Genomic DNA, 25,807 nt, shown 5'->3' with positions numbered 1-25,807 from the left:
TTCACTGAACTGCTGGACCGAATCGGGCTCACCGCAACACTACACACATACCAGGAACACAAGGATACATATGTACAAGGACACATTTGAAAAGTATAAAAGCCTGCAAGTCAGAGATCTGCCGCCTAACTTACTTGGGTTTTTCGGAACATTGGCCAAATGAAGGAGTGGAATTAGAGTTGGAATTTGAATCTTTCTGATAATTGACTGGTTGTGGTTCTTTAAGCTTTTGTTAATGTGCTTCAGTCATCTTACCTGGTTAAAACAGTTAAACCATTCCTCTTTACATTTCTTTCTGGTGTACGGTTAGAAAGCCGGCAGACGTTGGAGCCTGCGATATGATCCTTGGTCATCATGATGGATGGAAGAGATGGTCTGAACTTCCTCTGGTCCTGCTCTGTATCCATAAAGCCTCCTTTTCACCTTAACTTGGTATCACAGTTGAGGTATTGTTTGAGGTTTTGAGATGCTAATCAGCTTTTCCCATTTGAAAATATATGTACAAATGTCCAAAAATAGAAGTAAAAATCCTCCAGTTGCACTTCATCCAGAAACTGGATTGTAATTGTCCAAACAGCAACAATTAAACGCAAAAGTCTGGAAACAGAACTACCGGTAATCAAAACTAAAGTATCAGAGTTGCTGTAATATTCTGAGCAGCACAACTCTAAAATTACAGCTATAAATATTTTTTCCCAGCAGCCACCCCCCATTCCTAAACATATAAGGGCAATATTGGCATGTTAAACCTTGCTACCTGTTTTATATCAGATAGATTTTAAGATTATTTTAACAACTTTAAAGTTTAAAATGGGTTGGCTCCCAGAAAGTACACAGTGTTCAGAATTTTAAAATCAAATAATCAGTTGCTATTAAATGTCCCTCGGACTTGACTTAAGCACAAAGGATGTGGTGCTTATTCTGTTGTTACTCTTATTGTTGGGGAATTAAAAAGTGACAAACTTATGGAATAAAAGAAATCATCACACAGGGCTCATATCTGTTCTTCTCTGATCAGGCCAACCAAGAGATTTATTTAGCACATCTGCATACACATTACAAATTCAACAGCTACAATAAGTCTCCTGAAAATATCCCAAAATCATCAGTGGTAACTGTAACTTTAATTTCAGCTGTAAATAAAAAGCATAATTTCAGGATAATGTACATCAGTAATGCAGTGAGTTATGCTGCATTATTAAGCTCATTAAGAGTTGTGTAGCTGAAAAAAAGTCAATAACATAACACTGGGATGAATCTAAGCTGTGGTAGCATCCAAGTAATAACAGTTTAAGATATAGAAAATGTTTCAGAACCATAACCTGACGTGGCTCTGTGTGTGCTAACATGGAAGACACTGATGGATACCAGGTGCAAAAGCTACCTGAGTCTTTATAGTTAGCTTTCTGGTTCAGAACAGAAGTAAGCAGGATATAACTCTGAAAATCCAACAACACTTGTCATTAAAATGCTTAACACGTTTTTAATGTGTTCAGACATGGTGAGCTCCTGAACTTTTGAAACAGCTGAAGGAAATGTGTTCTGGATTTGAGCCACTGCATAGATACAAACACACCCTGGACAGAGAGAACAGGGCTGTGGGGTTTTTCTACTCTTCAAGCCTTCCCTGGTCCCCGTCAGCTGGGCTTGCTGGCATCTGGGAAATCTGCAGAAAAATGGAAAGAGGAAAACACACCTAAAGATAAGATTACTGTGGAAACTACTGTTTTTATCCAGTGTAAGTAGGACAGTCAAATAGACTCATGTTATATACTGAATTAAATAGAGCTTTTGTACTCATTAACCACTCAAAGCACTTTAGAGCCACATTCACACACTGACAACTTGTGCTTCAGCACAATTTGCCTAATGTCCAGGGCCCATATGTGGCCCTGGACACTCTGGCAAAAGTTATCTCCACTGATCTATGAGAAGGTCATCGTGTTGTGTTACTTGGTTATCAATACACTGGAATTGCCAGTTCCAGTGTGTGTTGTAGAGGAAAGGTCGAAGGTCAAAGCGGTTGTCATCAGGACTGTAGCTCTCAGCATGGTAGGAAGGAGTCACTGTGGTCATCTTGTGGCGGTTCACCGAGTACATCCTGAAGAAGTGCTTCACCTTCTGGGCCACCTGCACAAACAAGCAGCTGTGTGAGTCCAGAGGAGCCAAACTGATGCAGAATGCCTTCCAGCAGCTGGTGGGATTAAAGAAACCCTGAAGATTTTAGGAGTCAGATTTTCTTGTAATCTATTAAAGTAAACACTAATGCTATTGCAGCTACACAAAAACCATTTTGTTCCAAAAGGGACATTTCCAAACCCTAAAATGAATTAACCAAATAATTTAAAATGTCAAGAACTAGAAGGGTTCATCCAGGGTTCATACCTTTAAATGTCCGAAATGTCATATTTAATTTGAGGTTTGTTTTTGTTGTCTGTCCTTATGACCCCTCTGACATCTGCTGACTGAGATATTCACCAGACAGATGCACTAGCCTCATTTTCAGCAAGGTTTTCTGTTAAACTTAATGTTTTGTTAAAATTCGACATTGGAAATTCATCCTTTTTGCATCCTGCTCTTTGGTTGATGCAAATTAAACTGAAATAGGACAAAGCAAATTTACTGTAATATAGTGCTTTCAGATCCTTTGTGTTGTGCAATGTGCACACTAACCAGGTTAGTAGCCAACTAACCTGAGTAGGTGAAAGGACATCCCTCCACAGATGAATGAGCTTACAGAACATACTGAAGGGTCCACACTTTGAGATCTTCCGCAGCCTTCCAATCACCGATAACTCAGAATACATAATTCCCATGTCTGACTGAGGAAAGAAAAGAAACAAGAAAGTCACACATTTAACCCACATCAGCAAGACTTGTGATGGAAGTCTTTCAAATTGAATTTCCAGTTTAATCTAAGCAGACAGAAGATATTATAGACATTTAATCTAATGTGATTGGAGAGACGAAGGGAAAACATGGATAGACTGGCAGTGAGCACCACACTGATTGATTAATCTGCATTTCACACAACATTGCACAAATCTTTTGCTTTGTTCAGTTTAAAGAAGTAAGAGCTGAGGACCAACGGCCCTGCAGTGAGTTCCCAGGTGCTAAGCAGATGGTTATCAGATTATAACTGGTTTATGTTTCATTTTTACAAACATGCAGTATTTGATGAATGACACCATCTATACAGGTTACACCCAACCCAAAGAAATCTGAGCACAGAGGGACACGTCGTCAGCAACAACAGTTCAGTTTCTAGTTTATGGGAGTAACTTACCAACATTTCATACACACACACCAACAAACAGTTCATAAGAGGTTTCTTTAGATTGACAGTGATTTCTAAACAATTCACTGTATCTAAGGTACTATTAAAACATTTATCACCCAGATTCTTTGTTTCTCCTTCAGGGTTTCCCCCAGAAAACTTGCCCCGGTGGTCGGGGAACTAAGATGGCTCACCAGCGGTCCACTCTGTTTTTGTATTAAAAGCCGTTAAGTTGACAGGAAAAGTAAAAATATTACTGGATAATTATATGTTATGGGAAAACATCACCAGTGAAAAGCTATTTAAACCCACAACTAGTCTTAAATGTTAAAATTTGCACGTTTTACTGACCGTTGTAATGCGTATTTTTTAGATTATTTCAGATTATGTTTTACGTTTCAAGTAGTTCGACCCAAAGTTAAAATATTTATGATACTATTAATGATACTAATCGAGGACTAATAGTAGCTTAGCTAACGTAGACATGAGCTATTGCTAACATAGAAGGGCGAGAACTTTGGGTCGAACTACTTGAAACGTAAAACGTAATCTGAAATAATCTAAAAAATATGCATTACAACGGTCAGTAAAACGTGCAAATTTTAACATCCACTTACTTCGGACAGTAGACCACGAACACGATCACTCGGCTGACCCGCCATTCTCTTGTTTCTTCTCTCAGTTTGAATGAATGCTTTTCCCAGTCAGAGCGGAATAAACTTCCACCACCTAGTGGTTGAATTTTTTTACCCAAGTAATTACAGTTGTATAGGTCCCAAATGCGGATTCATATATAAACAATCTTATAGTATTAAAAAGTAGACGTGGGTGTAATGACATATGTATTTTTCTCTCACAAAAATATGTCTAAGCCACGAGACAAGTAAAGAGAGAAATACGTATTGAACTATGGAAAAAAGAAACAGTTCCGAAGAAAACTCAGATGTCCCAGCTTTTACTAGCATGTAAACGCACCATCTACACACAAATCTTGGAGCTTCCACCGAGGCATGAAATGAGTCTCAAAAATAGTTGTGCACTCGTAACCGGATTTGTGTGTAACTGCAGTTTTGTGTGTGCGTACCAGGTGATTTGTGCGTACTTTTTCAACATGTATTTTATTTTTAAGGTTTACAAATCCTGTTACGCACGCACAAATCTTTTTACGCACGCACAAATTTTTTTTCGCACGCACAAATCTTTTTACGCACGCACAAATCTTTTTACGCACGCACAAATCCTGTTACGCACGCACAAATCCTGTTACGCACGCACAAATCATTTTACGCACACACAAATCATTTTACGCACACACAAATCTTTTTGACACTATTTTCACTCCATATGAACCTGCATGATGAGGTTAGCGCTGGTTCGTTAATCACTAACACACCGGCCAACCGGGACAATACATAAACTTTACAGGGAAGATAGAGCCACATGCGGGGCATCTTGTTGAGATGTAAAGGTCGCATAATGTTTTGTCCACAAATATAAGTCATTCTCACTGCTCGCTCAACGCGCACCTCTGAAAGCGTGACTATAAGTTATTCCTGTGGTTCACATAGAGATGCGCAACCAGAGCTAACGCGGTTCGTTTTAAACTCTTACCTTGATGTTCTCCATAACATAATAATTTCTCACTGGGGGTTTATGTAAATATTCATACAGGTCAGCCTGTGTTCAGTTTGAGTGAAAGGAGGCGAGCGGGATCCGCGCTGAGATAACTTCAGCGATACAGAGATAAAGCAGCAGCAGCGCGGGAGGCAACGCAGAGGCGCCAGCTGTGTGATTAGTCCGCTCCCAACTTTAAAAGCATAAACTATAAACCTATAAATCTTTTAGAAATACATCTGCTCCGCAAGTGAAACTCTCAGAACACTGGAGACGCTTGCAATCCGGCTTTAAGATAAAAAAAAAAAAATTAAGCCATTTTTTCCCCCAATTAATTTTTCTAAAAAAGTAAGTACAGCATGGCGGAACTGAAGACTAAACAGCTTTAAACAGAGGGTAGTGTATCTTTCTGGCTCTTGTACAGAACAAAATTAAAACAGTTTAGATTTTAATCATTTTATGACATTTAGTTTGGATGATTAGGGAGGCCAGTTGCTCCATTACAGCAGTGAAATCTAGTTAGAGAATACAGTAAAAAGAGCTGACTAAACGCTGGCTGTTGAGCGTCAGTCTGTACCTCATCTGTCTGGGACAGCCGTCCGTCCTTCAGAGGCTCCAGTTCAGCAGTGGGGGGAGCAGCCAGAATGCTGCACAGCACAAAAACACATACACAAACTGAAAGACACAGAGGACGATGCACACACACTCCTGACAGGTCCTTGTTTTTTTGTTGTTTTTTTTAAGTGAAACCTTAGAGTCCTGAACTCCTCTCACCCTCTCAAAGAGGTAAGCTGGAACTGTTCTGCACAGTAAGCAAGGAAGCTCTTCAAATCCATCTTGCTGATTCCACCAATGGGGTTTATGTCTGCACTGGAGCAGTCATACTTGGTGAAATATCCTGTAAGGCTGAGCAGAAGAAATTATGTAACATGGGAAAAACAGCATTTTTCCCATGTTACAGTGAAATAATCTGCCAGTGGAAGTAGTACTTTTTCTTTTTTTAAAGGTTTTGTTGGCTCTAGTGGCCTTTATTTGAAAGTAGTTTGACAGAAAACAGGGTAATCAGAGAGGGGGAAGACATGCGGCAAACGTCGCCAGGCTGGGAATCGAACCTACGACCACTGCTACAAGGACTAAGGCCTCAACATGGGTCATGCTTTGCCCCTGCGCCACCACAGCACCCCGAAGTAGTACTTTTTCATAAATATTAAGGAATTATTTATTTAAAACAACTTTCTGTATCCTGTTGAGAAGTTGCTTGTCAATTAGGTTTGTCTTATTTAAAGTGTACTAAGATATTTGCACTAGAAACTAGACCAAAAATACTTGGTAAGATTTTGTGTTTTTGCAGTGCATGCACAGTTGATCTAAAATGTTTCCAAGCTAAGAGGAATTTCTGAAAACAGAATTATTAGGGGGAAACTTAATGATTACACAACAGTTGACTATTTAATATCCCAGGGATTTGTTTATTGATAGATTGTTTCTTCCTCAGATTGATATGTTTTTTCTATTCAAACAAGTTAAAGCCCTGTGGAAACTACAGCTCTGTTCCTGCCTTTTGTCAGAGTCGCTTTAACAGGTTGGTTGTGTACAATCTTTCTGTATTAATGTCTAAAAGATCAGGGAACCTATTTTTGTCCAAATAATTAGATGTTACACCTTTTGCATCCGATTTTTGTATCACGTACAGCAACGGATTTGAGATTTAATCATTTATGCCACAGGCATTATCAGATGAATATAATCTGGATCATTTGTGTGCAGGCCACAATACAAATTATGTGCAGTAAACCAAAGGTCTATGAAGTACCAACCATTCCAGTCATTTGTAATAGTACCTCTCATCGACGTTGGCTGAGCCCAAAACCAGCAGTCCTCCAGGTCTACCGCGGGCCCACAAGCTCAGCTGGGCAAAAAGATAGGCCAAGACCATCCTGACCCGGGCCTGGTGACGGCACAAACACACTTCTGTTCAAAACCTCAAGAGGAATCTCAACTAACAAAATGACTTGCCTACATAGTGGCACATGTTTTACATAAACCCTGTCAGTCATTTCACCATTTTGCATGTTTGCAGTTTTGGTGTCTTCATACCTGACTTTTTCAGGCACAAACAGGAGTCACCAACCAAGGGTGTTTTTGATTAGTCATGCATCTTTTTAAGAGTTTGAGTCATTTTATAAATGCTTAGACAAGCAAAGATATGGAGTAATTTCTATACTCTACATATAATCTTAAATATAGATTGTAAATTAAACCGGGGGGGAAAAATGGATTTTCCTCATTTTTTCCAGTTTAGATATTTCAGTGACACTACTGGCATAAAAATTCCACCAGAAGTCAGCAACAATCCAAGTAATCCACATATAAAGAAACCAAACAAAATTAGCCCCTACGTTAAGTTATGGGTAAATAATTGGAATAGCATTTCAAATAAGAATTGAACATACTTGGTAATGACAACAGCTATTCTTTTCATACATTTATAATTCGCTACAGTCAGGTGATTTACTCGGTGGTTCCAGTGGTTTTGTTTTCTGTCTGAAACCAATTAAGACTTACCTTTGCTGTGTGTTTGGGGCTATTGTCTTACTTGGTAAGACCCACTGTTGTCATCTTTAGATTCTTATAAAGTCCTACATTTCTCAATTCATCCTTCAGTCTGCCAGTACCTTTTGCTGTAACTATGACAGCCAATTGTGTTTCCAGAAGTAGACTTCAATTTTGGCAAGGTGTTTTTTGGGGAGGGTGTTTAGGACCATATCCTCCAGATTACATAAACATTTTTCAGTTCTGCCCTCATCTGACCAGACTATTCTCTTCTACAGAATCCTAATGTTTCAATGGCTTTTCTTTGTGATAATGGCTTTCCACTGGCATTTCCATCATGCAGCCCATATTTCTGGTAGTGCCTCCTTACTGCAGGTCTTGAAACATTTATGAGATGTCAGCTGAAGTTATTTATGGGGATTTTTTGCATCCTGTTTTTCTGCCAGTTATGGCTGAAAGTCTTGTTGGTTTCCTTGACTGAGGGTTGACTACAACAGAAATCCTCATTTCCCACTTTTTAGAGTTTGAGAACTTCAAACTGTCACTTTTAGTTGCCAGGCAAGTTTTTATGTCTACGGACATAAAAGCTACCCTGAAGCTGACCATATGATTGAATTGTTTGAGATTTGGACTGAATTGGATTCTGTATTTTTGAATATGAAATGTTTTGCCATGAGCTTCGAGGTGTTTGATAAGCAGATTAATTATACGGCAAACTTTTCGTGTCAGTCGTTGTATTTGAACTTTAATAGTGTTAGTTAGTCCAAAGCAGTTTGAACCTTACTAGGACAGTACTCATTGGCCATGGCTATTATCATGCAATAAAGTATTGCTTGATGCTGTAGTTCAAAATGTGGGGGTAATTCTGTTACCAAGAAACTGTGCACAGATCATCCTAACCACATTCACATTCTGCACCATACTTTGAACGTGTTGAACGACATTCTGTCTTCTTCACACCTCAACAGGAAACAAAGTGATTGTGAAACCACTCAATGGTCAGAGCTACCAGCATCAGAGCAAGCATTGTGGTAAAACTGTCACAGCAGAGACAGAACTCCAATCCAAGAAGAAGTGCTAAAACATTCAGTTCCGTGATGACTGATAATGAGACAGAGCATGAGGAAAGGTCTCACCTGCACATTCTGCAGAGCCAGGTTCTCTCTGTTGCTTCCACCGTTTGCACAAAACTGCGGCCACCGCCCAGTTACCACTGAAAAGATACCCAGAATGCCTTTGACAGCCACATCTATGTTAATATTCACATGTGTGCTACGAGAGAGACATGAAAAAGAAGAAAAACAGACAAATTTATGAAGAACAACTTTCCTTCCTCAGAAAATTAAGATGAACTGAACAGACAATCTCTCAGACATTGTTCTCAGATACAAAGGTTTGTGTGTTATTCCAAGCTGGAGTTCAAAATATAAAACACAAAATTCAACATTTTGATGAAAGTGTACCTTCCTATCTCCCCAGCCAGGTCCCTGGCTCTGCGGAATGTATCCTGGGAGGAATTTTCACTGGCCATGTAACAGGTGGTAAAGAGGCGAGCACACAACTCCTTTGGGTTCTGCGGTGTGTAGGAGTCATCTCCAACCACTCTGCGAACATCCTTCAGCACCTGGCTGTCTGAAAAGTCAACATCATTTTAAATAAAAAACATGTTTAACAAGAGAACTCCTGTTCTGTTTGGCCCTCTGTGAAAACGTTTACTGACATTACGTTAAGAAATGGACTTTAAGTGAGCTAAGATGAACCTGAGACAGTCGGTGTGTAAACAACCAGACAAATTTTCACTGCATTCCTGGTTTCTACAATGCAGAATGTAGTGAGACGTAAAGTTGTGAAAAGCTCACTCCGTCAGGACTAGGTCAGTGACAGCCACACATCTTCATATAATTTTTTCAAAATGCAAGCGGCTCATGAATGTCCCAAACATAATTTTGTCTCTATAGATATGTCCAGGATAACTGTGGCGACATGTTCAAGTTAAGCATTCCTCTAACTGTCTTTATGTGGCTCTGTAGGTTCAGGTCAGAGTCCATCACTACTCCCAGGTTTCGGGCCTGATCGCTGGTTTTTAGTTGTAATAACTGAAGCTGTGCATTGACTCTAGATCGTTCCTATTTAGGTCCAAAAATAATAACTTCAGTTTTGTTTCTGTTCAGCTGGAGAAAGTTTTGGCACATCCACACATTTATCTGTTCTAAGCATCTGTTCAGTGATTGGATGGATTCTGAGTCACTTGGTGACATCGTAATGTAGAGCTGTGTGTCATCTGCATAGTTATGGTAGCTAATATTATTTTCTGTTATAACCTGAGCTAGTGGGAGCATATAAATATTGAATAAGAGGGGTCATAGGATTGAACCTTGGGGTACTCCACATGTGACCTTTGACCTCTTTGATGGCAAGTTTCCAATTGAAACAAAGAAATCCCTGTTCTTTATGTAGGATTCAAACCAGTTAAGCACTGGACCGGAGAGTCCGACCCAACTCTCCAGTCGATTCAGTAATACGTCATGGTCAACAGTGTTGAAAGCTGCACTGAGGTCCAACAGAACCAGCACTGTGGTTCTCCCACAGTCTGTATTTATATGGATGTCATTAAACACTTTTACGAGGGCGGTCTCTGTGCTGTGGTGAGCATGAAAACCAGACTGGAAGGAGTCAAAGAGGTTGGTTATAGTTAGGAAACTAGTTAATTGTTTACACTCAGCTTTTTCAATAACTTTGCTAATGAATGGGAGGTTGGAGATCGGCCTGTAATTCTGCATTAGTGATTTGTCCAGATTGTTCTTTTTTATAAGTGGTTTGATTACTGCTGTTTTCAAAGCCTGGGGGAAAACGCCTGATGAGAGCGATGAGTTTACTATTTGGATCAGATCAGTAGCAATAACAGGCAGTTTTCTATTCTCACTGCAGAAATTGTAGTTAGGAGGCGCAGATTCAATTAGTACGATCGGTTCATTATTGTCATTCAACCATGTTTCTGTCAGAAACATAACATCGATATTATGCTCAGTGATGAAATCATTAATTAATAGAGCTTTAGCACAGAGAGATATTGTATTTAAAAGAGCTAGTTTACGTGACTTGGAGGCCAAGAGCTCCTCCATGGGCTGCCACCTTATCGTGGTGGAGGGGTTTGAGTGCCCCAATGATCCTAGGAGCTATGCTGTCTGGGGCTTCATGCCCCTGGTAGGGTCACCCAAGGCAGACAGGTCCTAGGTGAGGGACCAGACAAAGTGCAGCCCGAAGACCCCAATGATGAGTAAAAACATTGGACTTGGCGTTCCCTCGCCCGGACGCGGGTCACCGGGGCCCCACTCTGGAGCCAGGCCTGGAGGGGGGGCACGATGGCGAGCGTCTGGTGGCCGGGCTTTTACCCATGGAGCCCGGCCGGGCTCAGCCCGAAGAGGAAACATGGGCCCCCCCTCCCATGGGCCCACCACCCGTGGGAGGGGCCAAAGGGGTCGGGTGCACTGTGTGATGGGTGGCGGCCAAGGGAGGGGACCCTGGCGGTCCGATCCTCGGTTGCAGAAACTGGCTCTTGGGACGTGGTATGTCACCTCTCTGGTGGGGAAGGAGCCGGAGCTAGTGCGTGAGGTCGAGAGGTTCCGGCTAGAAATAGTCGGTCTCACCTCGACGCATGGCTCTGGTTCTGGAACCAGTCTCCTTGAGAGGGGCTGGACATACTTCCACTCTGGAGTTGCCCAGGGAGAGAGACGTCGGGCAGGAGTGGGCATACTTGTTGCTCCCCATCTCGGCGCCTGTACGTTGGGGTTTACCCCGGTGAACGAGAGGGTAGCATCCCTCCGCCTACGGGTGGGGGGACGGGTTCTGACTGTCGTTTGTGCTTACGGGCCGAACGACAGTTCAGATTACCCACCTTTTTTGGAGTCCTTAGAGGGGGTACTGGAGAGTGCTCCTCCTGGGGACTCCCTTGTTCTGCTGGGGGACTTCAACGCTCACGTGGGCAACGACAGTGAGACCTGGAGGGGCGTGGTTGGGAGGAACGGCCCGCCCGACCTGAACTCGAGCGGTGTTCTGTTGCTGGACTTCTGTGCTCGCCATGGATTGTCCATAACGGACACCATGTTCAAGCATAAGGGTGTCCATATGTGCACTTGGCACCAGGACACCCTAGGCCGCAGTTCGATGATCGACTTTGTCATCGTTTCATCGGATCTGCGGCCGTATGTCTTGGACACTCGGGTGAAGAGAGGTGCGGAGCTGTCCACTGACCACTACCTGGTGGTGAGTTGGCTCCGGTGGTGGGGGAGGAAGCCGGTCAGACCTGGCAGGCCCAAACGTGTTGTGAGGGTCTGCTGGGAACATCTGGCGGAATCCCCTGTGAGACGGAGCTTTAACTCCCATCTCCGGCAAAACTTCGAACACGTCCCGGGGGAGGTGGGGGACATGGAGTCTGAGTGGACCGTGTACCGTGCCTCCATTGTCGAGGCGGCCGATCGGAGCTGTGGCCACAAGGTTGTCGGTGCCCGTCGCGGCGGCAACCCTCGAACCCGTTGGTGGACACCTTCGGTGAGGGATGCCGTCAGGCTGAAGAAGGAGTCCTATCGGGCCTTTTTGGCCTGTGGGACTCCGGAAGCAGCTGATGGGTACCGGCGGGCGAAGCGGCATGCGGCTCGGGCGGTTGCTGAGGCAAAAACCCGGGCGTGGGAGGAGTTTGGAGAGGCCATGGAGAAAGACTTCCGCACGGCTTCGAGGCGATTCTGGTCCACCATCCGGCGTCTCGGGGGGGGAAGCGGTGCAGCACCAACACTGTTTATAGTGGGGATGGTGTGCTGCTGACCTCTACTCGGGACGTTGTGGGTCGGTGGGCAGAGTACTTCGAAGACCTCCTCAATCCCACCAACATGCCTTCCACTGAGGAAGCGGAGCCTGGGGACTCTGGGTTGGGCTCTCCAATCTCTGGGGGCGAGGTCGCCGAGGTGGTTAAAAAGCTCCTCGGGGGGTGGATGAGATCCGCCCGGAGTTCCTTAAGGCTCTGGATGTTGTAGGGTTGTGTTGGTTGACGCGACTCTGCAATATCGCATGGACATCGGGGGCAGTTCCCCTGGATTGGCAGACTAGGGTGGTGGTCCCCCTGTTCAAAAAGGGGGACCGGAGGGTGTGCTCCAATTATAGAGGGGTCACACTCTTAAGCCTCCCTGGCAAGGTCTATTCAGGGGTCCTGGAGAAGAGGGTCCGTCGGATAGTCGAACCTCGGATTCAGGAAGAGCAGTGTGGCTTTCGTCCTGGTCGTGGAACACTGGACCAGCTCTACACCCTCGGCAGGGTCCTGGAGGGTGCATGGGAGTTCGCCCAACCAGTCTACATGTGTTTTGTGGACTTGGAGAAGGCGTTCGACCGTGTCCCTCGGGGAGCCCTGTGGGGGGTTCTCCGGGAGTATGGGGTACCGGGCCCTTTGATACGGGCTGTCAGGTCCCTGTATGACCGGTGTCAGAGTCTGGTCCGCATTGCCGGCAGTAAGTCGGGCTCGTTTCCGGTGAGAGTTGGACTCCGCCAGGGCTGCCCTTTGTCACCGATTCTGTTCATCACTTTCATGGACAGAATTTCTAGGCGCAGCCAAGGTGTTGAGGGGATCCGATTTGGTGGCCTTAGGATCTCATCTCTGCTTTTCGCAGACGATGTGGTCCTTTTGGCTTCATCAGATCGTGATCTGCAGCTCTCGCTGGAGCGGTTCGCAGCCGAGTGTGAAGCGGCCGGGATGGGGATCAGTGCCTCCAAATCCGAGGCCATGGTCTTGAGCCGGAAAAGGGTAGAGTGCCTTCTCCGGGTCAGGGGGGGTGTCCTGCCCCAAGTGGAGGAGTTTAAGTATCTCGGGATCTTGTTCACGAATGGGGGAAGAAGGGAGCGGGAGATCGACAGGCGGATTGGCGCAGCGTCTGCTGTCAAGCGGGCGCTGTACCGGTCCATCGTGGTGAAGAGAGAGCTGAGCCAAAAAGCGAAGCTCTCGATTTACCGGTCGATCTACGTTCCCACCCTCATCTATGGTCATGAGCTTTGGGTCATGACCGAAAGAACGAGATCGCGGATACAAGCGGCCGAAATGGGTTTTCTCCGTAGGGTGGCTGGGCTCTCCCTTAGAGATAGGGTGAGAAGCTCAGTCATCCGGGAGGGACTCAGAGTAGAGCCGCTGCTCCTTCACATCGAGAGGAGCCAGTTGAGGTGGCTTGGGCATCTGGTCAGGATGCCTCCTGGACGCCTCCCTGGTGAGGTGTTCCGGGCACGTCCCACCGGGAGGAGGCCCCGGGGAAGACCCAGGACACGCTGGAGAGACTATGTCTCTCGGCTGGCCTGGGAACGCCTCGGGATTCCCCCGGAAGAGCTGGAAGAAGTGGCCGGGGAGAGGGAAGTCTGGGCCTCCCTTCTGAAGCTGCTACCCCCGCGACCCGACCTCGGATAAGCGGAAGAAGATGGATGGATGGATGGATGGATGGATGGAGGCCAAGAGTTCTTCAGTCTGAGGTTCCTTTAGGCAGGGGAACAGTCTGAGGTTTGAATTAAAACAGCTGTATTTTATGTTTCTGTTTCTTATACATTTTCTTGTAGTGATCCGGACAGGTAATGTCCTGTTCTGCAGTGCCGAGGGGCCAGACACATTCTGGAGTAAGACTGGTGTAAAGATAAAAAGACCCCGGCCTCAGACCTCAGAAACGCAGAGTGATGGATCCTCTGGGAAGTTACAAACTCGTCCTTCTATCACCTGAAGAACATTTCCAGGATTAAAGGACTAATGTCTCATCCAGATCTAGAGAAACTCATCCATGCGTTTATCTTCAGTCGTATTAATTATTGCAACAGCGTCTTCACAGGTCTGTCCAACAAATCAATCAAACAGGTGCAGCTTATCCAGAATGCTGCTGCTCGCGTTCTCACTAAAACCAGGACGATAGAGCACATAACACCAGTTTTTGGCTCCCTGTAGCTCAAAGAATAGACTTTAAATTACTGTTGTTAGTTTATAAGTCACTAAACGGTTTAGCACCACAATACATCAAAGATCTGCTGTTGTTGTATCAACCTTCCAGACCTCTCAGGTCTTCTGGCTCTGGTCTGCTCTGCATCCCCAGAACCAGAACCAAACGAGGAGAAGCAGCTTTCAGCATCTATGCACCAAAAATTTGGAACAAACTTCCAGAAAACTGTAAAACAGCTGGTTGTGCAGGTTCGTCTTGAACCTGACTTCTTTTAAATCTCCACTAAAAACCCACCTGTTTAGAATTGTATTTGAAATGTAATCAATTACAAATTTACTGATGGAACTTGACTTAATGCTGTGTTTTGATTGTTGATTCTATATTGCACTGTGTTTCTGTGTTTGTAATGATGTAAAGCACTTTGAAATGCCTTGCTGCTGAAATGTGCTATACAAATAAAATTTGATTGATTGATTGATTGGTCTCTCGAAATTGTGCTTTGGTTGTTTGTCCTATGTGTCTTTCTATGATGGTCTGGCAAGGCGGTCATTTGGGCCATGGTGTACCCCATCTTCCACCCAATGACCACAGATGATAGGTACTAAGAAAGGACAAGCAGGAATAGATGGTGGATGAATGACTTAACACAAGTACATAAAGGATCTTGTTCTTGTTACACACAAAACTCCTCTGCTCAGAGAGGTCAGGGAAATGTTTCAGACTTTTAGGACTTATCAGTCCGACGTCAAAAGAGAATTATTCTTTGAAAGTTTGTTGGAGGAGAACAGCTTCATTCCTGGTTCTCACTGCTATTTGGCTAAATTAACAACAGACATGCATATATGAGGCACAAGGAAAGATGCTGAACTATGCGGCTTTTCATGAAAAGAGTATTATTTGCTTTTTTTTTTTTACAAAAAAAAGGAAAAGAACAAAAACAGGGTTTCTGTCAACACATACGTGTAAAAAGGAACAAACTGTTCCTTTTACTGAGACTTCATAGCCCTGGTTATTCATGCACATATTCACATGCTGATGATGGTGAGCTACTGGATAGTAGCCACAGCTGTCCTGGAGCAGTCTGACAAAGGTGAGATCTCCATGCATCGGCACCCCCTTTTGGGCCCTCTGACCACCACCAACTGACAAGGTGGGTGAAGTACCCAAGGACATAACAACAGAGGCGATCTCCTGAGCCATTATCACCACATAACCTCACCATGCTGTTAGTTCTTCATTTAATTGAATGTCATCTTTTAGCAGGACAGCCATTTGTGAAGTTGCGTTAGTTAAGGTAAAACAGGAGACTTCTATTACTCACTGCTGTCTTCCACAGCCTGGCACAGCAGCACACACATAGAGTGGACGATACAGGCAGTGGAGGAGCTGTCAACACCGCCGCTCAGAGGCAGAAGGAAACCACCCTACAACAGAAGTCAGCAGCATTAGGTTTCACCAAGACTAATCACATCAGGGATGTTCCAGTCCTCACCTGGCAACTTCTCCTCAGGTAGTCCCACAGCCAACAGGCTGGCCCTAGACTGAACAACCAGAGATCCTGTCTGTAAAAAGTTCACTCTTTTTATAAATCAAGTAAAAGGCACTTTATACCTGATCTCTTCCTCTGGTGTGTGAAACATCCACTGTATTGGCTGGTGTGTGGGGAGGTAGACATCATTAGAGCTCGATAAAGAAAAATCTACTTTGATCCTATAGCAAGGTTTCTGTTGTCCTTCCTACAGCAGAGAACACGATAAAGAGCAGGGTCACTCACCAAGCCAAGCAGGTATTAACCAATTACAAGCACCATCCAGCTGTAACTCTGGGACTGACAGCAACACCAAAAGCATGAATGATGTCATTAAAACTGCAACTGGCTGAAGATGGCATAAATCACAGGGATCTTAAAGTAATCCTCCACAAAACCAAGACAGGACTCTGGCTGAGGCACTAGTAAACATCAACATTACTGCTAGTCAGCAGAAACAGGCTCGTAAAGTTAAAAGATGACATTTAAGCAAAATCTACCAGGGCTGAGAATGATTTTAGCCTTTATGTTTGTTACTTTGCTTGTATTAGTCAGGATAATTCAGACAAATGCCTGAGGGATATTTCACAATTGTAGGATTACAAGATCAGACTTTATAATACACACAGTCTCTAGAACTGTGTGTTTTAAATGTTGAATATATATTTAGCAATATGCTGAGCAATGTGTCCTTAAGACTATCACTGTAAATTATTATTAATTGTATGTTTATTGTATGGGCTGCACAGTAGCACAGTTGGTAGCACTGTTGCCTTGCAGCAAGAAGGTCCAGGGTTCGATTAATGGAGTTTGCATGTTATCCCTGTGCATGCGTGGGTTCTTTCCGGGTACTCCGGCTTCCTCCCACAGTCCAAAAACATGAGTGTATAAGTTCTCCTTGGGTGTGGGTGTGTGTGTGCATGGTTGACTGGCAACCTGTCCAGGGTGTACCCCGCCTGCCGCCCGAAATGTCTCGCTGTAGATAGGCACCAGCTACGTTGGGACAAACACAATTCCCCCTATCCCTTAGGGCAGGGTTCTCAAACTCCAGTCCTCAAAGGCCACTGTCCTGCAGTTTTTAGATGTGCCACAGGTACAAAAACGCTGGAATGAAATGGCTTGATTACCTCCTCCTTGTGTAGATCAGTTCTCCAGAGCCTTGCTAATGACCTAATTATTCTATTCAGGTGTGGTGCAGCAGAGGCACATCTAAAAGTTGCAGGAAAGTGGCCCTTGAGGACTGGAGTTTGAGACTCCTGCCTTAGGGGATCAAAAAAGTATTATCTTATCTTAAACTGTGCATTTGTTTAATTATATGCCAAAACTAAAGCTAATTTATGTTGTAATTGTTATTTTAAGATAAGTTAAAATGATAAAAAAAATTTAAAAAACAGAAAGACAAATAGGACATGAGAATCACAGACAAAACTTATTAGTTTCTGAGTGGTGTGACTGCTAACTGAAGAGATAGACTGTTAACCTAGGAGAAGGCTAACTGCACAGGATAAATCGCCATGGTAACTTATATGTTACCGTTTTTTTGAAACAAATTGAGGCTTAATTAAGCCAGGATATCCGGAAAATCATTTATCCTAGTTTTGTTAAACTAGGATAAGAGCCCTTTGGTGACTCAGAAGCTCAGCTGCAGTGATTTTGTGGATGCCTTATCTAGTGTTAGTGGGAAATAAGCTGAATGGGTCATGAAGGCTGAACAGTCAGTGATTTATGTACAGCTCTGGAGAACATCCAAATACTGATAATGAGCACACACTGTACATCTTTCTTCACTTGTTCCTACTAAAATGAAGAACAGTAAGTCATTAATATTTGGACAGCTGATACTAATGTTGTCCTAACGTTGCTTTTTGAGGCCCCAGGCAGAATTGACACAACCTGTTAGAAGCTGAGGGTAAGTAAACAAAACCACCACAAGATACACGTTCCAGCTTCCAAAAACTCGGAGCAAATGTTTTCTAACCATGAGTGGCTGGCAGAGTTCTCCTCTGTAACTGCGGACGTCCTCCAGATCTAGAGTGGCTGTAATCACTTCCTGTAGTAAAAACAAACACTTCCCAGGTTATAATGGCACACTAAAAGCTCAGCAGCACTCAACAGATCAATCTGGAAACACTGGGACTCTCCACTAAATTAACCACACTACATGCCACATGGATGCACCCCCCCCCACACACACACACAGGGATATCATATATGTGCAGGTTTGTCTTGTACCGTGTTGCCATGCCTACCACATCATCAAGGGAAAACTGTGCTCCACGAGCTACAACCCCTCCATTGATGGCCACCATGGCACAGCCGTCATAGTACAACCGGTCTCCATCACAGCCCCTCTGGTTGGCATACAGGTAGATCCCTCCACTCTGAAACAACACCAACAGCTTACAACCTCACTACTGTACAGACAACAAGCATGTCGCTCTTCTCCACTGTTGTGGTGCAACACTGCCCTCTAGTGTTTCAGTGGTCAAGCAGTGCACACAAAGTTTCTTAGAACATAACTCTAATATCTATGTTTTTAAGTCAGTGAGATGAAATGTTTTACTACATTCAATCTTTTCTATGTGAACAGGCAAGTTGTTGTTCCAGGTCTGCTGGGGAATGACTACCTTGGTGGTGGCTGACTTGATGAGGTTGACTCTTTGGTCCGCTTTACGGAGCTCATGGTGGCTGGCAGAAGAGTTGGTAAAGATTTCAACACCATCCAGCCCCATCTGAATATGAGGGCTGAGGAAACAACTGTACATCAGAGCTGGACACAGTCACACAACCCGCCTGTTCTAACATGCTAACAGAATCAAGAGAAGTGAAAGAAATAACAAAACATTGCGTCTCTGTCTGAGCTGCTCTACCTGTTGGGATTCCAGAGCTCTGCACAGATTTCCGTGCCAATACAGGTGTCCTTAGTGGACAGCACACAATCTCCAAATGGGACAGTGTCCTGAGGAACCGAAGACAAACAGACACTGTTATGACAACTGCTCTGAGAACTTACCAGTCAGCTGATAAATTAAAACAATATTCTTCAAAAACATTCTAGAAATGAAAGGATGAAATCATAAAGTAGATTGCATCACCAGTCATAAGTCAGTACCTGGCCGGTTACTTCCTGGATCATTCTGGGCAGGAAATACTCTTCCACCTGTCTTAACACACAAGTTCACAGGATTAGATTTATGCATAAACTCATATCATGGTGTGCGAGTAGAACAACAGGGTGAGATAGCGCCTGACACACAACATTGGTCAATAGAGCATCTTGAAGCTTTGTTGTGAAAACTGGCACAAAGTGGTGAGATCTTTCCAGGTTATCGCAGAAAACAGATTATAAAAGCCTGAGACATAAGCCTTGTACTTTGATTTACTGATGATTATAAAATAAGTAATTTTGTATTTTGATTTATTGATGATTATACAAAGAGTTTTATGTAATAAAAAGTAGATCAAGAAATGAATAGCATGATGAATAAAATGGTGAACTGAAGGTTGACAATAGAATTAAACTCGGATGTTTATTAAAAGAAGTTATGTTTGAAAATTAAATTAAAAGATGATTGTGTTTAATAATTTATGATGATCATACAGCATATATAGAACTGTAACTGAAGTAATCATACATTGTGTGAAGTACATTGACATGTAATTCTCAGACTGTGTTATAATTAGACCAGAGGTCAGGACCAGTAAAGGGTCTGAGCTGAGCGGGAAGGCAGGGGAACTCCAAAGAAGACCTAGAATGTTTTCTCTGAACCAGATTAAAAAATTGAAACCAGATGGTCAGAGGACAAACAACTAAAAAGGAGAAGTGAACAATGCGTTGACCGATGTGGAAAGGTTTGGTACTTTCCGCAAAGCCATCGAACGTTCAAGAAGTCACGTAAGCCATCACCCCATACACAACTATGGGGTGAGAAAGTATAATAACCCATTAAAAGAGGAACAAGTGGTTCTTAGTCTCCGGTGCTGAAGTCAAGCCAACAAGAAGATGCAGACCAAAGATCAGCAGAGGACCGTACCCTGGAACCATGGGGAGGTGAAGATGAATAAGGCGGCTAGAAGGGGACAAGGCCCATCGACCCTGATTCCTGATTCGACCGCCGCTTTGCGCTCAACCCAAGATCTCAACAGACCGCAACAGACTTGGTGAATGGACAAAGGTCACTGAGTGATGAAGATCTGAGTGTTTGGAAGTCAACAACCAGTTCTGCTTTGCTTCTATTCAGAAGAGGATTTTGCCATACAAAGATAACACTCTAACCAAGGACATCAACGTCTTCTGTTGCTGAGATCATCAACCATGTGGGTATGACCTGAACTGTACCCCAAAGCCTCGCTCAGCAAATTAGTGACACAGTTTAGGGAAAGAAATTAGGATGAAGATGATTTTATTTATTTTTATTCTTAATTTGTAATCATTGATAACCTGTCTGTCATTTACCCCTGCTAAAAGCTTGCTTAATAAAGAAGCATTAAAATCCTAATGAGATTTGCAGACAGTGAAATTAATCGAGTCATCTATTGTGTTTGGTTCTTCTAATTAGTGTAAAACTTATGAACATGTCTCTAGGAATGTGGAGGCTTCAGAAGTTCCTTTAGTGTTGGTAAAATAATGACCTTGGGGCTTATGTTGAGCCACTGAAAATGGTCTAGTCTGTAACAAATGCTCGTTGTTAATAGGGAGAAAGCTATTGTTAACAAGAGTGGTTATGGATGTTATGCAGTTGTGAGGGCTACTCAGCTAATTGCTTCTTAACTGAAAAAGGTTATTACTTTTTGAATGAAGGTAGTTAAAGGCTAGATGAGTCTCTCTAGACACCAGCTTAGACAGATTATCTCTTCTAGACCTGTCTCAGGGTAAGACTTATAGAGATTTCCCAGACCCATTAGATGGAGAGCTGGTCAGTAGTCATTCCATGGGAGTTGTGAGATTTAGGGCAGGGCTGGCTATTACGCAAAACAGCTTTACTATATTTTTTCTTTCTCTGGGTCACAGAAATAATGAAAAATTAATTTTTCCTCACATCAGATTTAAAAGCACTTTTTTGTAGAGAAGAGTAGCTTCACATTTCCACAAGGGAATAACACAAATGGCTTACGAAACATTAATTTGTATCAAATTTCCTACATTAGGTATTATGAAAAGAAGTCATACTGATTACACAAGATTACACAATGCTGCTTTTAAGAGACTAAGCAAATTTAGTTTTACTGGATAAAAGGCTGTAAAAGTAGCTGCATTAGGACAAGTGAACCACACTGGTTAAGTAGAACATGAAGACAACACAACAGACCACCGAAGTATAGTCTCAACTGACAATGATAAAAGTTGTTGCTGCACATGGACAATGTGTTGTTCAAAAGTAGCTTTGTTACTGTAGAAGCACTGCAGCAGTTTTTCATTCTGTTAAGGGAGAGTTTTCCTTTCCACCATTGCCACATGCTTCCTCAGTAAGTCAATGCAAACTGTTGGATTTCCTTAGAAAACTGAACCAACTGAATTAAACTTAACTGTGACCAACTAACTATCAATCTGTCTTTGTTTCATGAAGTAAATTGAGAGGCCATTTGTTGTGAATCAAGACAAAAAAAACCCAAATTTGTCGAATAAATTTAATTAGTAGAGACTAACCAACCTTAACCGACTCCAAGGTGAGAACCAACGCATCTCTCTGTAGATGCCAGAATTGGCCATCAGCATCTTAGGTCTGATTAGCAGGATTTTTCTACAGGAAGCAAAAGGAATGCAGATTTATAGTTTTTGCTACACACTGAAAAAAATTATCTAGCTCATACAGGTGACAAACATTCTAGACCAGGGGTGGGCAACTCCAGGTCTCGAGGGCCAGTGTCCTACAACTCTTAGATGTCTCCCTGGTCCAACACACTTGAATCTAACAGCTGAATCACCTCTTAAGTGCAGTCAAGTTTTCCAGAGTCCTGCTAATGACCTCATTATTTGACTCAGGTGTGTTGAAGTAGAGATACATCTAAAAGTTGCAGGAGACCGGCCCTCAAGGCCTGGAGTTTCCCACCCCCGTTCTAGACTGTAGTTGTGGTTGGACTAAACCTCTGACATACCTGTTCAGAAAGAGGACACGGCAGTTGTAACGTACATTATGATGCATGATAGGCCTGAGAGAAAAACAGAAGAAAGTCACACATGGGGCCTTGAAAATATACTCATAACCCTGAAAGTTAAACTCTTTTTTTCACTTCATACCTTCTGTGTTTTTTGTGATTAAAAGAAAGAAGTTAATAATTGTGAAACAAAATTAAAATAAAGGCCCTAAGTTGATACTTAGGGCCAACGGATGCAATACCTTTAGCAATTATCATAAAATTTAAGGTACTGTATGTCTCTTCCAGCTTTAGCACATTTAAAGATCTGAAAAATCTAACCGTTCCACTTCGCAAAATAGATGAAGCTCATTCAGATTGTCACTGTCCTGCTGGAAGGCGAACCTCTGCCCCAATCTCAAGAGTTTTACAGTCTCAAGCAGAGGTTGCGCTAGACTTTTTTTGTTATTCAGCATAAAAAAAAATAAATAGATAAATAAAAAAATAGGTCAAATACTATTTTTACCCGTCAAATTATAATCATATTAACATAGGCCATTTAGCAGCATTTTTATGCGGTTTAGGTAATATTCACCTAGTTGAACCGTGAATCCAGATCCCATCACACATAAAGATTAACACATCTAACTTTTTCTTGGTTGTGATACAAACCACAGACTGAGGCCCCGATACCTTATAATAAATTAAATTAAAGACTGCACTTAAATTACAGTCGCTTCACCAGCTAGGGTCTGAAGACACAGTCTCACAAATTCCTCCTGGTTTGCATCTGCAGAGAAACTGCCCGAGTTCATCAGTCAGTTGGATCTGTCTGATCCAGACCAATCAATTGAACTCAAGAGATTTTTACTCTGTGCGGTCTGGGCGTGCACTTTTACGAGGATCTTTTTGCGTGGTTCATCTTCCCTGAAACGGACAGATGTTACATCTGGACGCGGGAGGGTAATGACTTCCAGCTCCATTTGTTAAAACCGCAGGACGAGTGAAGTTTAATTCTTCCCAACGGCGGAGCCGCGTCCGCATTAGTTCTGCAGCGGACTGCGCTTGTTACGGTCTAATTGACTTTTTCTGCACCTTTACTTATTTCCTCAAGATAAAATGCCGGCTCCTCTGTTTAGACTATACATGGGTTAGCTTAACATTGCATTCTCTTAACATTAGTTTTCTCTGGTCTGTAATGGAGACTTGAATTAAATGAGCCATTTCAACCAAAGGTTTGAAAAGCGCTTCCTAACCAGACGCGCTCCAAAGTGTCTGGTCCATAACTCTTCAGCACGCTGTCAGCTCCTGGTCAGAAAGACGCATTTAATTCAGTGTCCATGAGATGAAATTCAGAAAGGATTGTTTTAATTGATTGATTTTAGTTGCCTCTACGATGAACTCTTTGCATATACAGTAGTCTGTAATGTCTGCCTGTGTGAACCAGTCAAGGGTGTGAATTATAACCTGTCAAATGACGGATGGGCTTCAAATTTTCCCGTTGTTTAAAAAAGATAACAGGTCAAATACAGAAAATATTCCGTTAACACGACCGCTGGTCTCCACTAAGTTTTCCTACAGAAATGCCATCCATCTTCTCAGTGGAATACTGGAAAATTGTGTTTGATTTCATTCTTACTGCATTTATATATATTGTTTAAAAATATGCTGAACAAAGAAGGAAGAACTGAATTTTACAGATAAGTCTGTAGATGAACAACTGCACTTTCATTGTGTGTACACAAAAGATTTTGATAATAAATATTTCTTGTAGACTTCTATAAATCCCACTGCACTGCAGATTGTTGCTGCTTTTGTTTGTAGCAACTAGGTCAAACGCCGGTGCCATCTTGTGGCATAATGAGGGCAAGTCAAACTGCAAACAACCAAGACTGAATACACAGAAGCGGAGAAAGTTGTGAGCGACTTATCTGCAGTTTTGAATGAAGAAGCTAGATGGAGTGAGGAAGAAGACAAAGCTGGTTCTACTGACAGACTGCAACCCCATTTATTGAGCCGCATTATTCAGGAAGAAACGACTCCATCATTTCTGGGGAGGAGTTCGACAGTGATTTTACAGTAGATTTTACATCTACTCTATTTCAAGCTAAAACTTACATTCCCACATCACAGATGATGTCCTGGGTAACTGGGGATTCCAGAAGAGTCTTCAGGACCTGAAAGCTGTGAAGCAGCGTGTCTGACTCATAGAAGTGGTCTGCACAGCCATACCCACTATCAAATACACACCAGATGGAGAGAAAAGGGATTTAGCAAAGTGAAGTAAAACCAAATGAAAACAGAAACTAAGCCCTCTGATTGGTCAGTATAAATTCAGGTAGTTTTTTTTTGTTTGTTTGAAACACATAAAAACATGAACTGTGTTCGCTGTTTTGTGATAAATTATAGAACTAATGCTACAACCACTCACAGAGCATAACATTTGCTTCACAAAAGATCACTGCTGATATCTTTGCTGCTAGACATTGAGTAGACACGCTTGCTCAAGAGACCGGGAAACTCCTGTACCATGGTTAAAGAGTCCTGTTGTTTCAGGACTCTAGCTCTTTATTATCAAATAAAAATGGTTTGATACGATATGTGACATGTTCATGTGAAGCATTAATTGCATTATAAAAGAAGGGGGATAAGGTGACTTCTCATTCAATATAGAACATACTGCACATAATGCAGAACTTGATGTTGGTTTGTTTTTCTTCCTACCATATCTCCAGCTCTGGACCCAGCCGATATTTAGCTCCATTTGCCTTTGCTACCTCGATACCTGCAGAAACACACACCGAGCAGGATGCATTACTGGCTTTAGATGTAGAAAAAAACCTGTGTGCGTATACTGTAATATTTCTGCACCAAAACAAATTCATCCAAAACTTTCGAGATTTTTATGTGAAAATAAAAAAATTGAGAAAGATGTTGTCCTTTTGCTTCCACTTTTCCTTTTTGTGGCCTAAAAATCCCAATAAGATCCATTAAAGATCTGGTTGTTACTTGACAGAATCTGAAGAAGTTCAAGGGGTATTGTTTGGTAAGTAAAACAAAATGCCTCAGTGCTTCATGAAGCTTTATCTCGTCATCAATAGTAAACAGCATTAAACGTTGTTTTCTTACAATAAACGAATACCACCAATTTTGTGCAAACATAAATGAAATAAATCCACTTACTCTTCAATATTCTCTTCGCGTTGCCTTCAAAGTCCAGAACCCACTGATTTAAAGAGCATGTTGACAAGGTCACTTTACGACCCATTCTCTTCTCCTTGTGTTCACAATCAACACGTCACAGGACAAATATAAACTGTGGTCTATCTTCACAACTTGTTCGCACAAAACCTTAATAAGTGAGTTGTTTGCTTCTACGGTGCTGAGTGTATTGTCACTTCCGCAGGAAAGCAACACAGCTCACTTCCTCGGCTGAAGTCTGTCAGTGTGATGCTGCACTCAGCAGGATGAAGGACATATTACAAGCCAGCAGCATTATTGTTTGGTTGTTTTTCTTTTTCTCGTTCAATGGCGGTTGGCCGACAATGTTTTGGGGAATTACTGCCACCAACTGGAATGGAGTGTGAATTGGGATACTAAATTGTTACATAGATACTACATACAAGAAAAAATACATTCTTAAAATCCATTTTTCTATTAATTTAGTCTTTCTAAGGTTCCTTAGCAAAAAATAACATTTTAAACTATGTCCAGGTGCAGTGTGTCCTGTAGATTAACTAGCTCTCTTCTCTCAATAGCAGTAGAACAATAAAACGTGTTCCACTCTCTGGTGAAAAATTAATATACTAA

At 42.6% G+C, this 25,807-nt stretch overlaps 1 protein-coding gene across 3 annotated transcripts; it reads right to left on the bottom strand.

The window, feature by feature from the left end:
* Positions 1-999: 999 nt before the first annotated feature.
* nadsyn1 (NAD synthetase 1) lies at positions 1,000-25,501 on the bottom strand. Of its 3 annotated transcripts, XM_023332112.1 has the most exons (21): positions 25,181-25,500; positions 24,722-24,782; positions 24,116-24,232; positions 22,019-22,072; positions 21,574-21,663; positions 19,035-19,086; positions 18,793-18,881; positions 18,550-18,667; positions 18,172-18,303; positions 17,901-17,972; positions 16,006-16,130; positions 15,887-15,935; positions 15,716-15,818; positions 8,908-9,076; positions 8,581-8,716; positions 6,733-6,839; positions 5,666-5,797; positions 5,469-5,538; positions 2,694-2,822; positions 1,954-2,130; positions 1,000-1,666 (listed from the first exon to the last, which is right to left on the bottom strand). In XM_023332112.1, the coding sequence occupies exons 1-21, from the start codon at positions 25,263-25,265 to the stop codon at positions 1,610-1,612; spliced, it is 2,124 nt and encodes a 707-aa protein (XP_023187880.1). In that variant the 5' UTR covers positions 25,266-25,500; the 3' UTR covers positions 1,000-1,609. The 3 variants fall into 3 exon arrangements, with proteins under 3 accessions (XP_023187880.1, XP_023187881.1, XP_023187882.1); XM_023332113.1 differs by lacking the exon at positions 17,901-17,972 and having other exon boundaries at positions 25,181-25,501; XM_023332114.1 differs by lacking the exon at positions 5,666-5,797.
* Positions 25,502-25,807: the final 306 nt, after the last annotated feature.

The sequence above is a fragment of the Xiphophorus maculatus genome, chromosome 4, assembly GCF_002775205.1.
Source record: "Xiphophorus maculatus strain JP 163 A chromosome 4, X_maculatus-5.0-male, whole genome shotgun sequence".
NCBI classification, from domain to species: Eukaryota; Metazoa; Chordata; class Actinopteri; order Cyprinodontiformes; family Poeciliidae; genus Xiphophorus; species Xiphophorus maculatus.
Note: the sequence above shows the minus strand (reverse complement) of the source record. Positions and strands in the feature narration are given on the sequence as shown.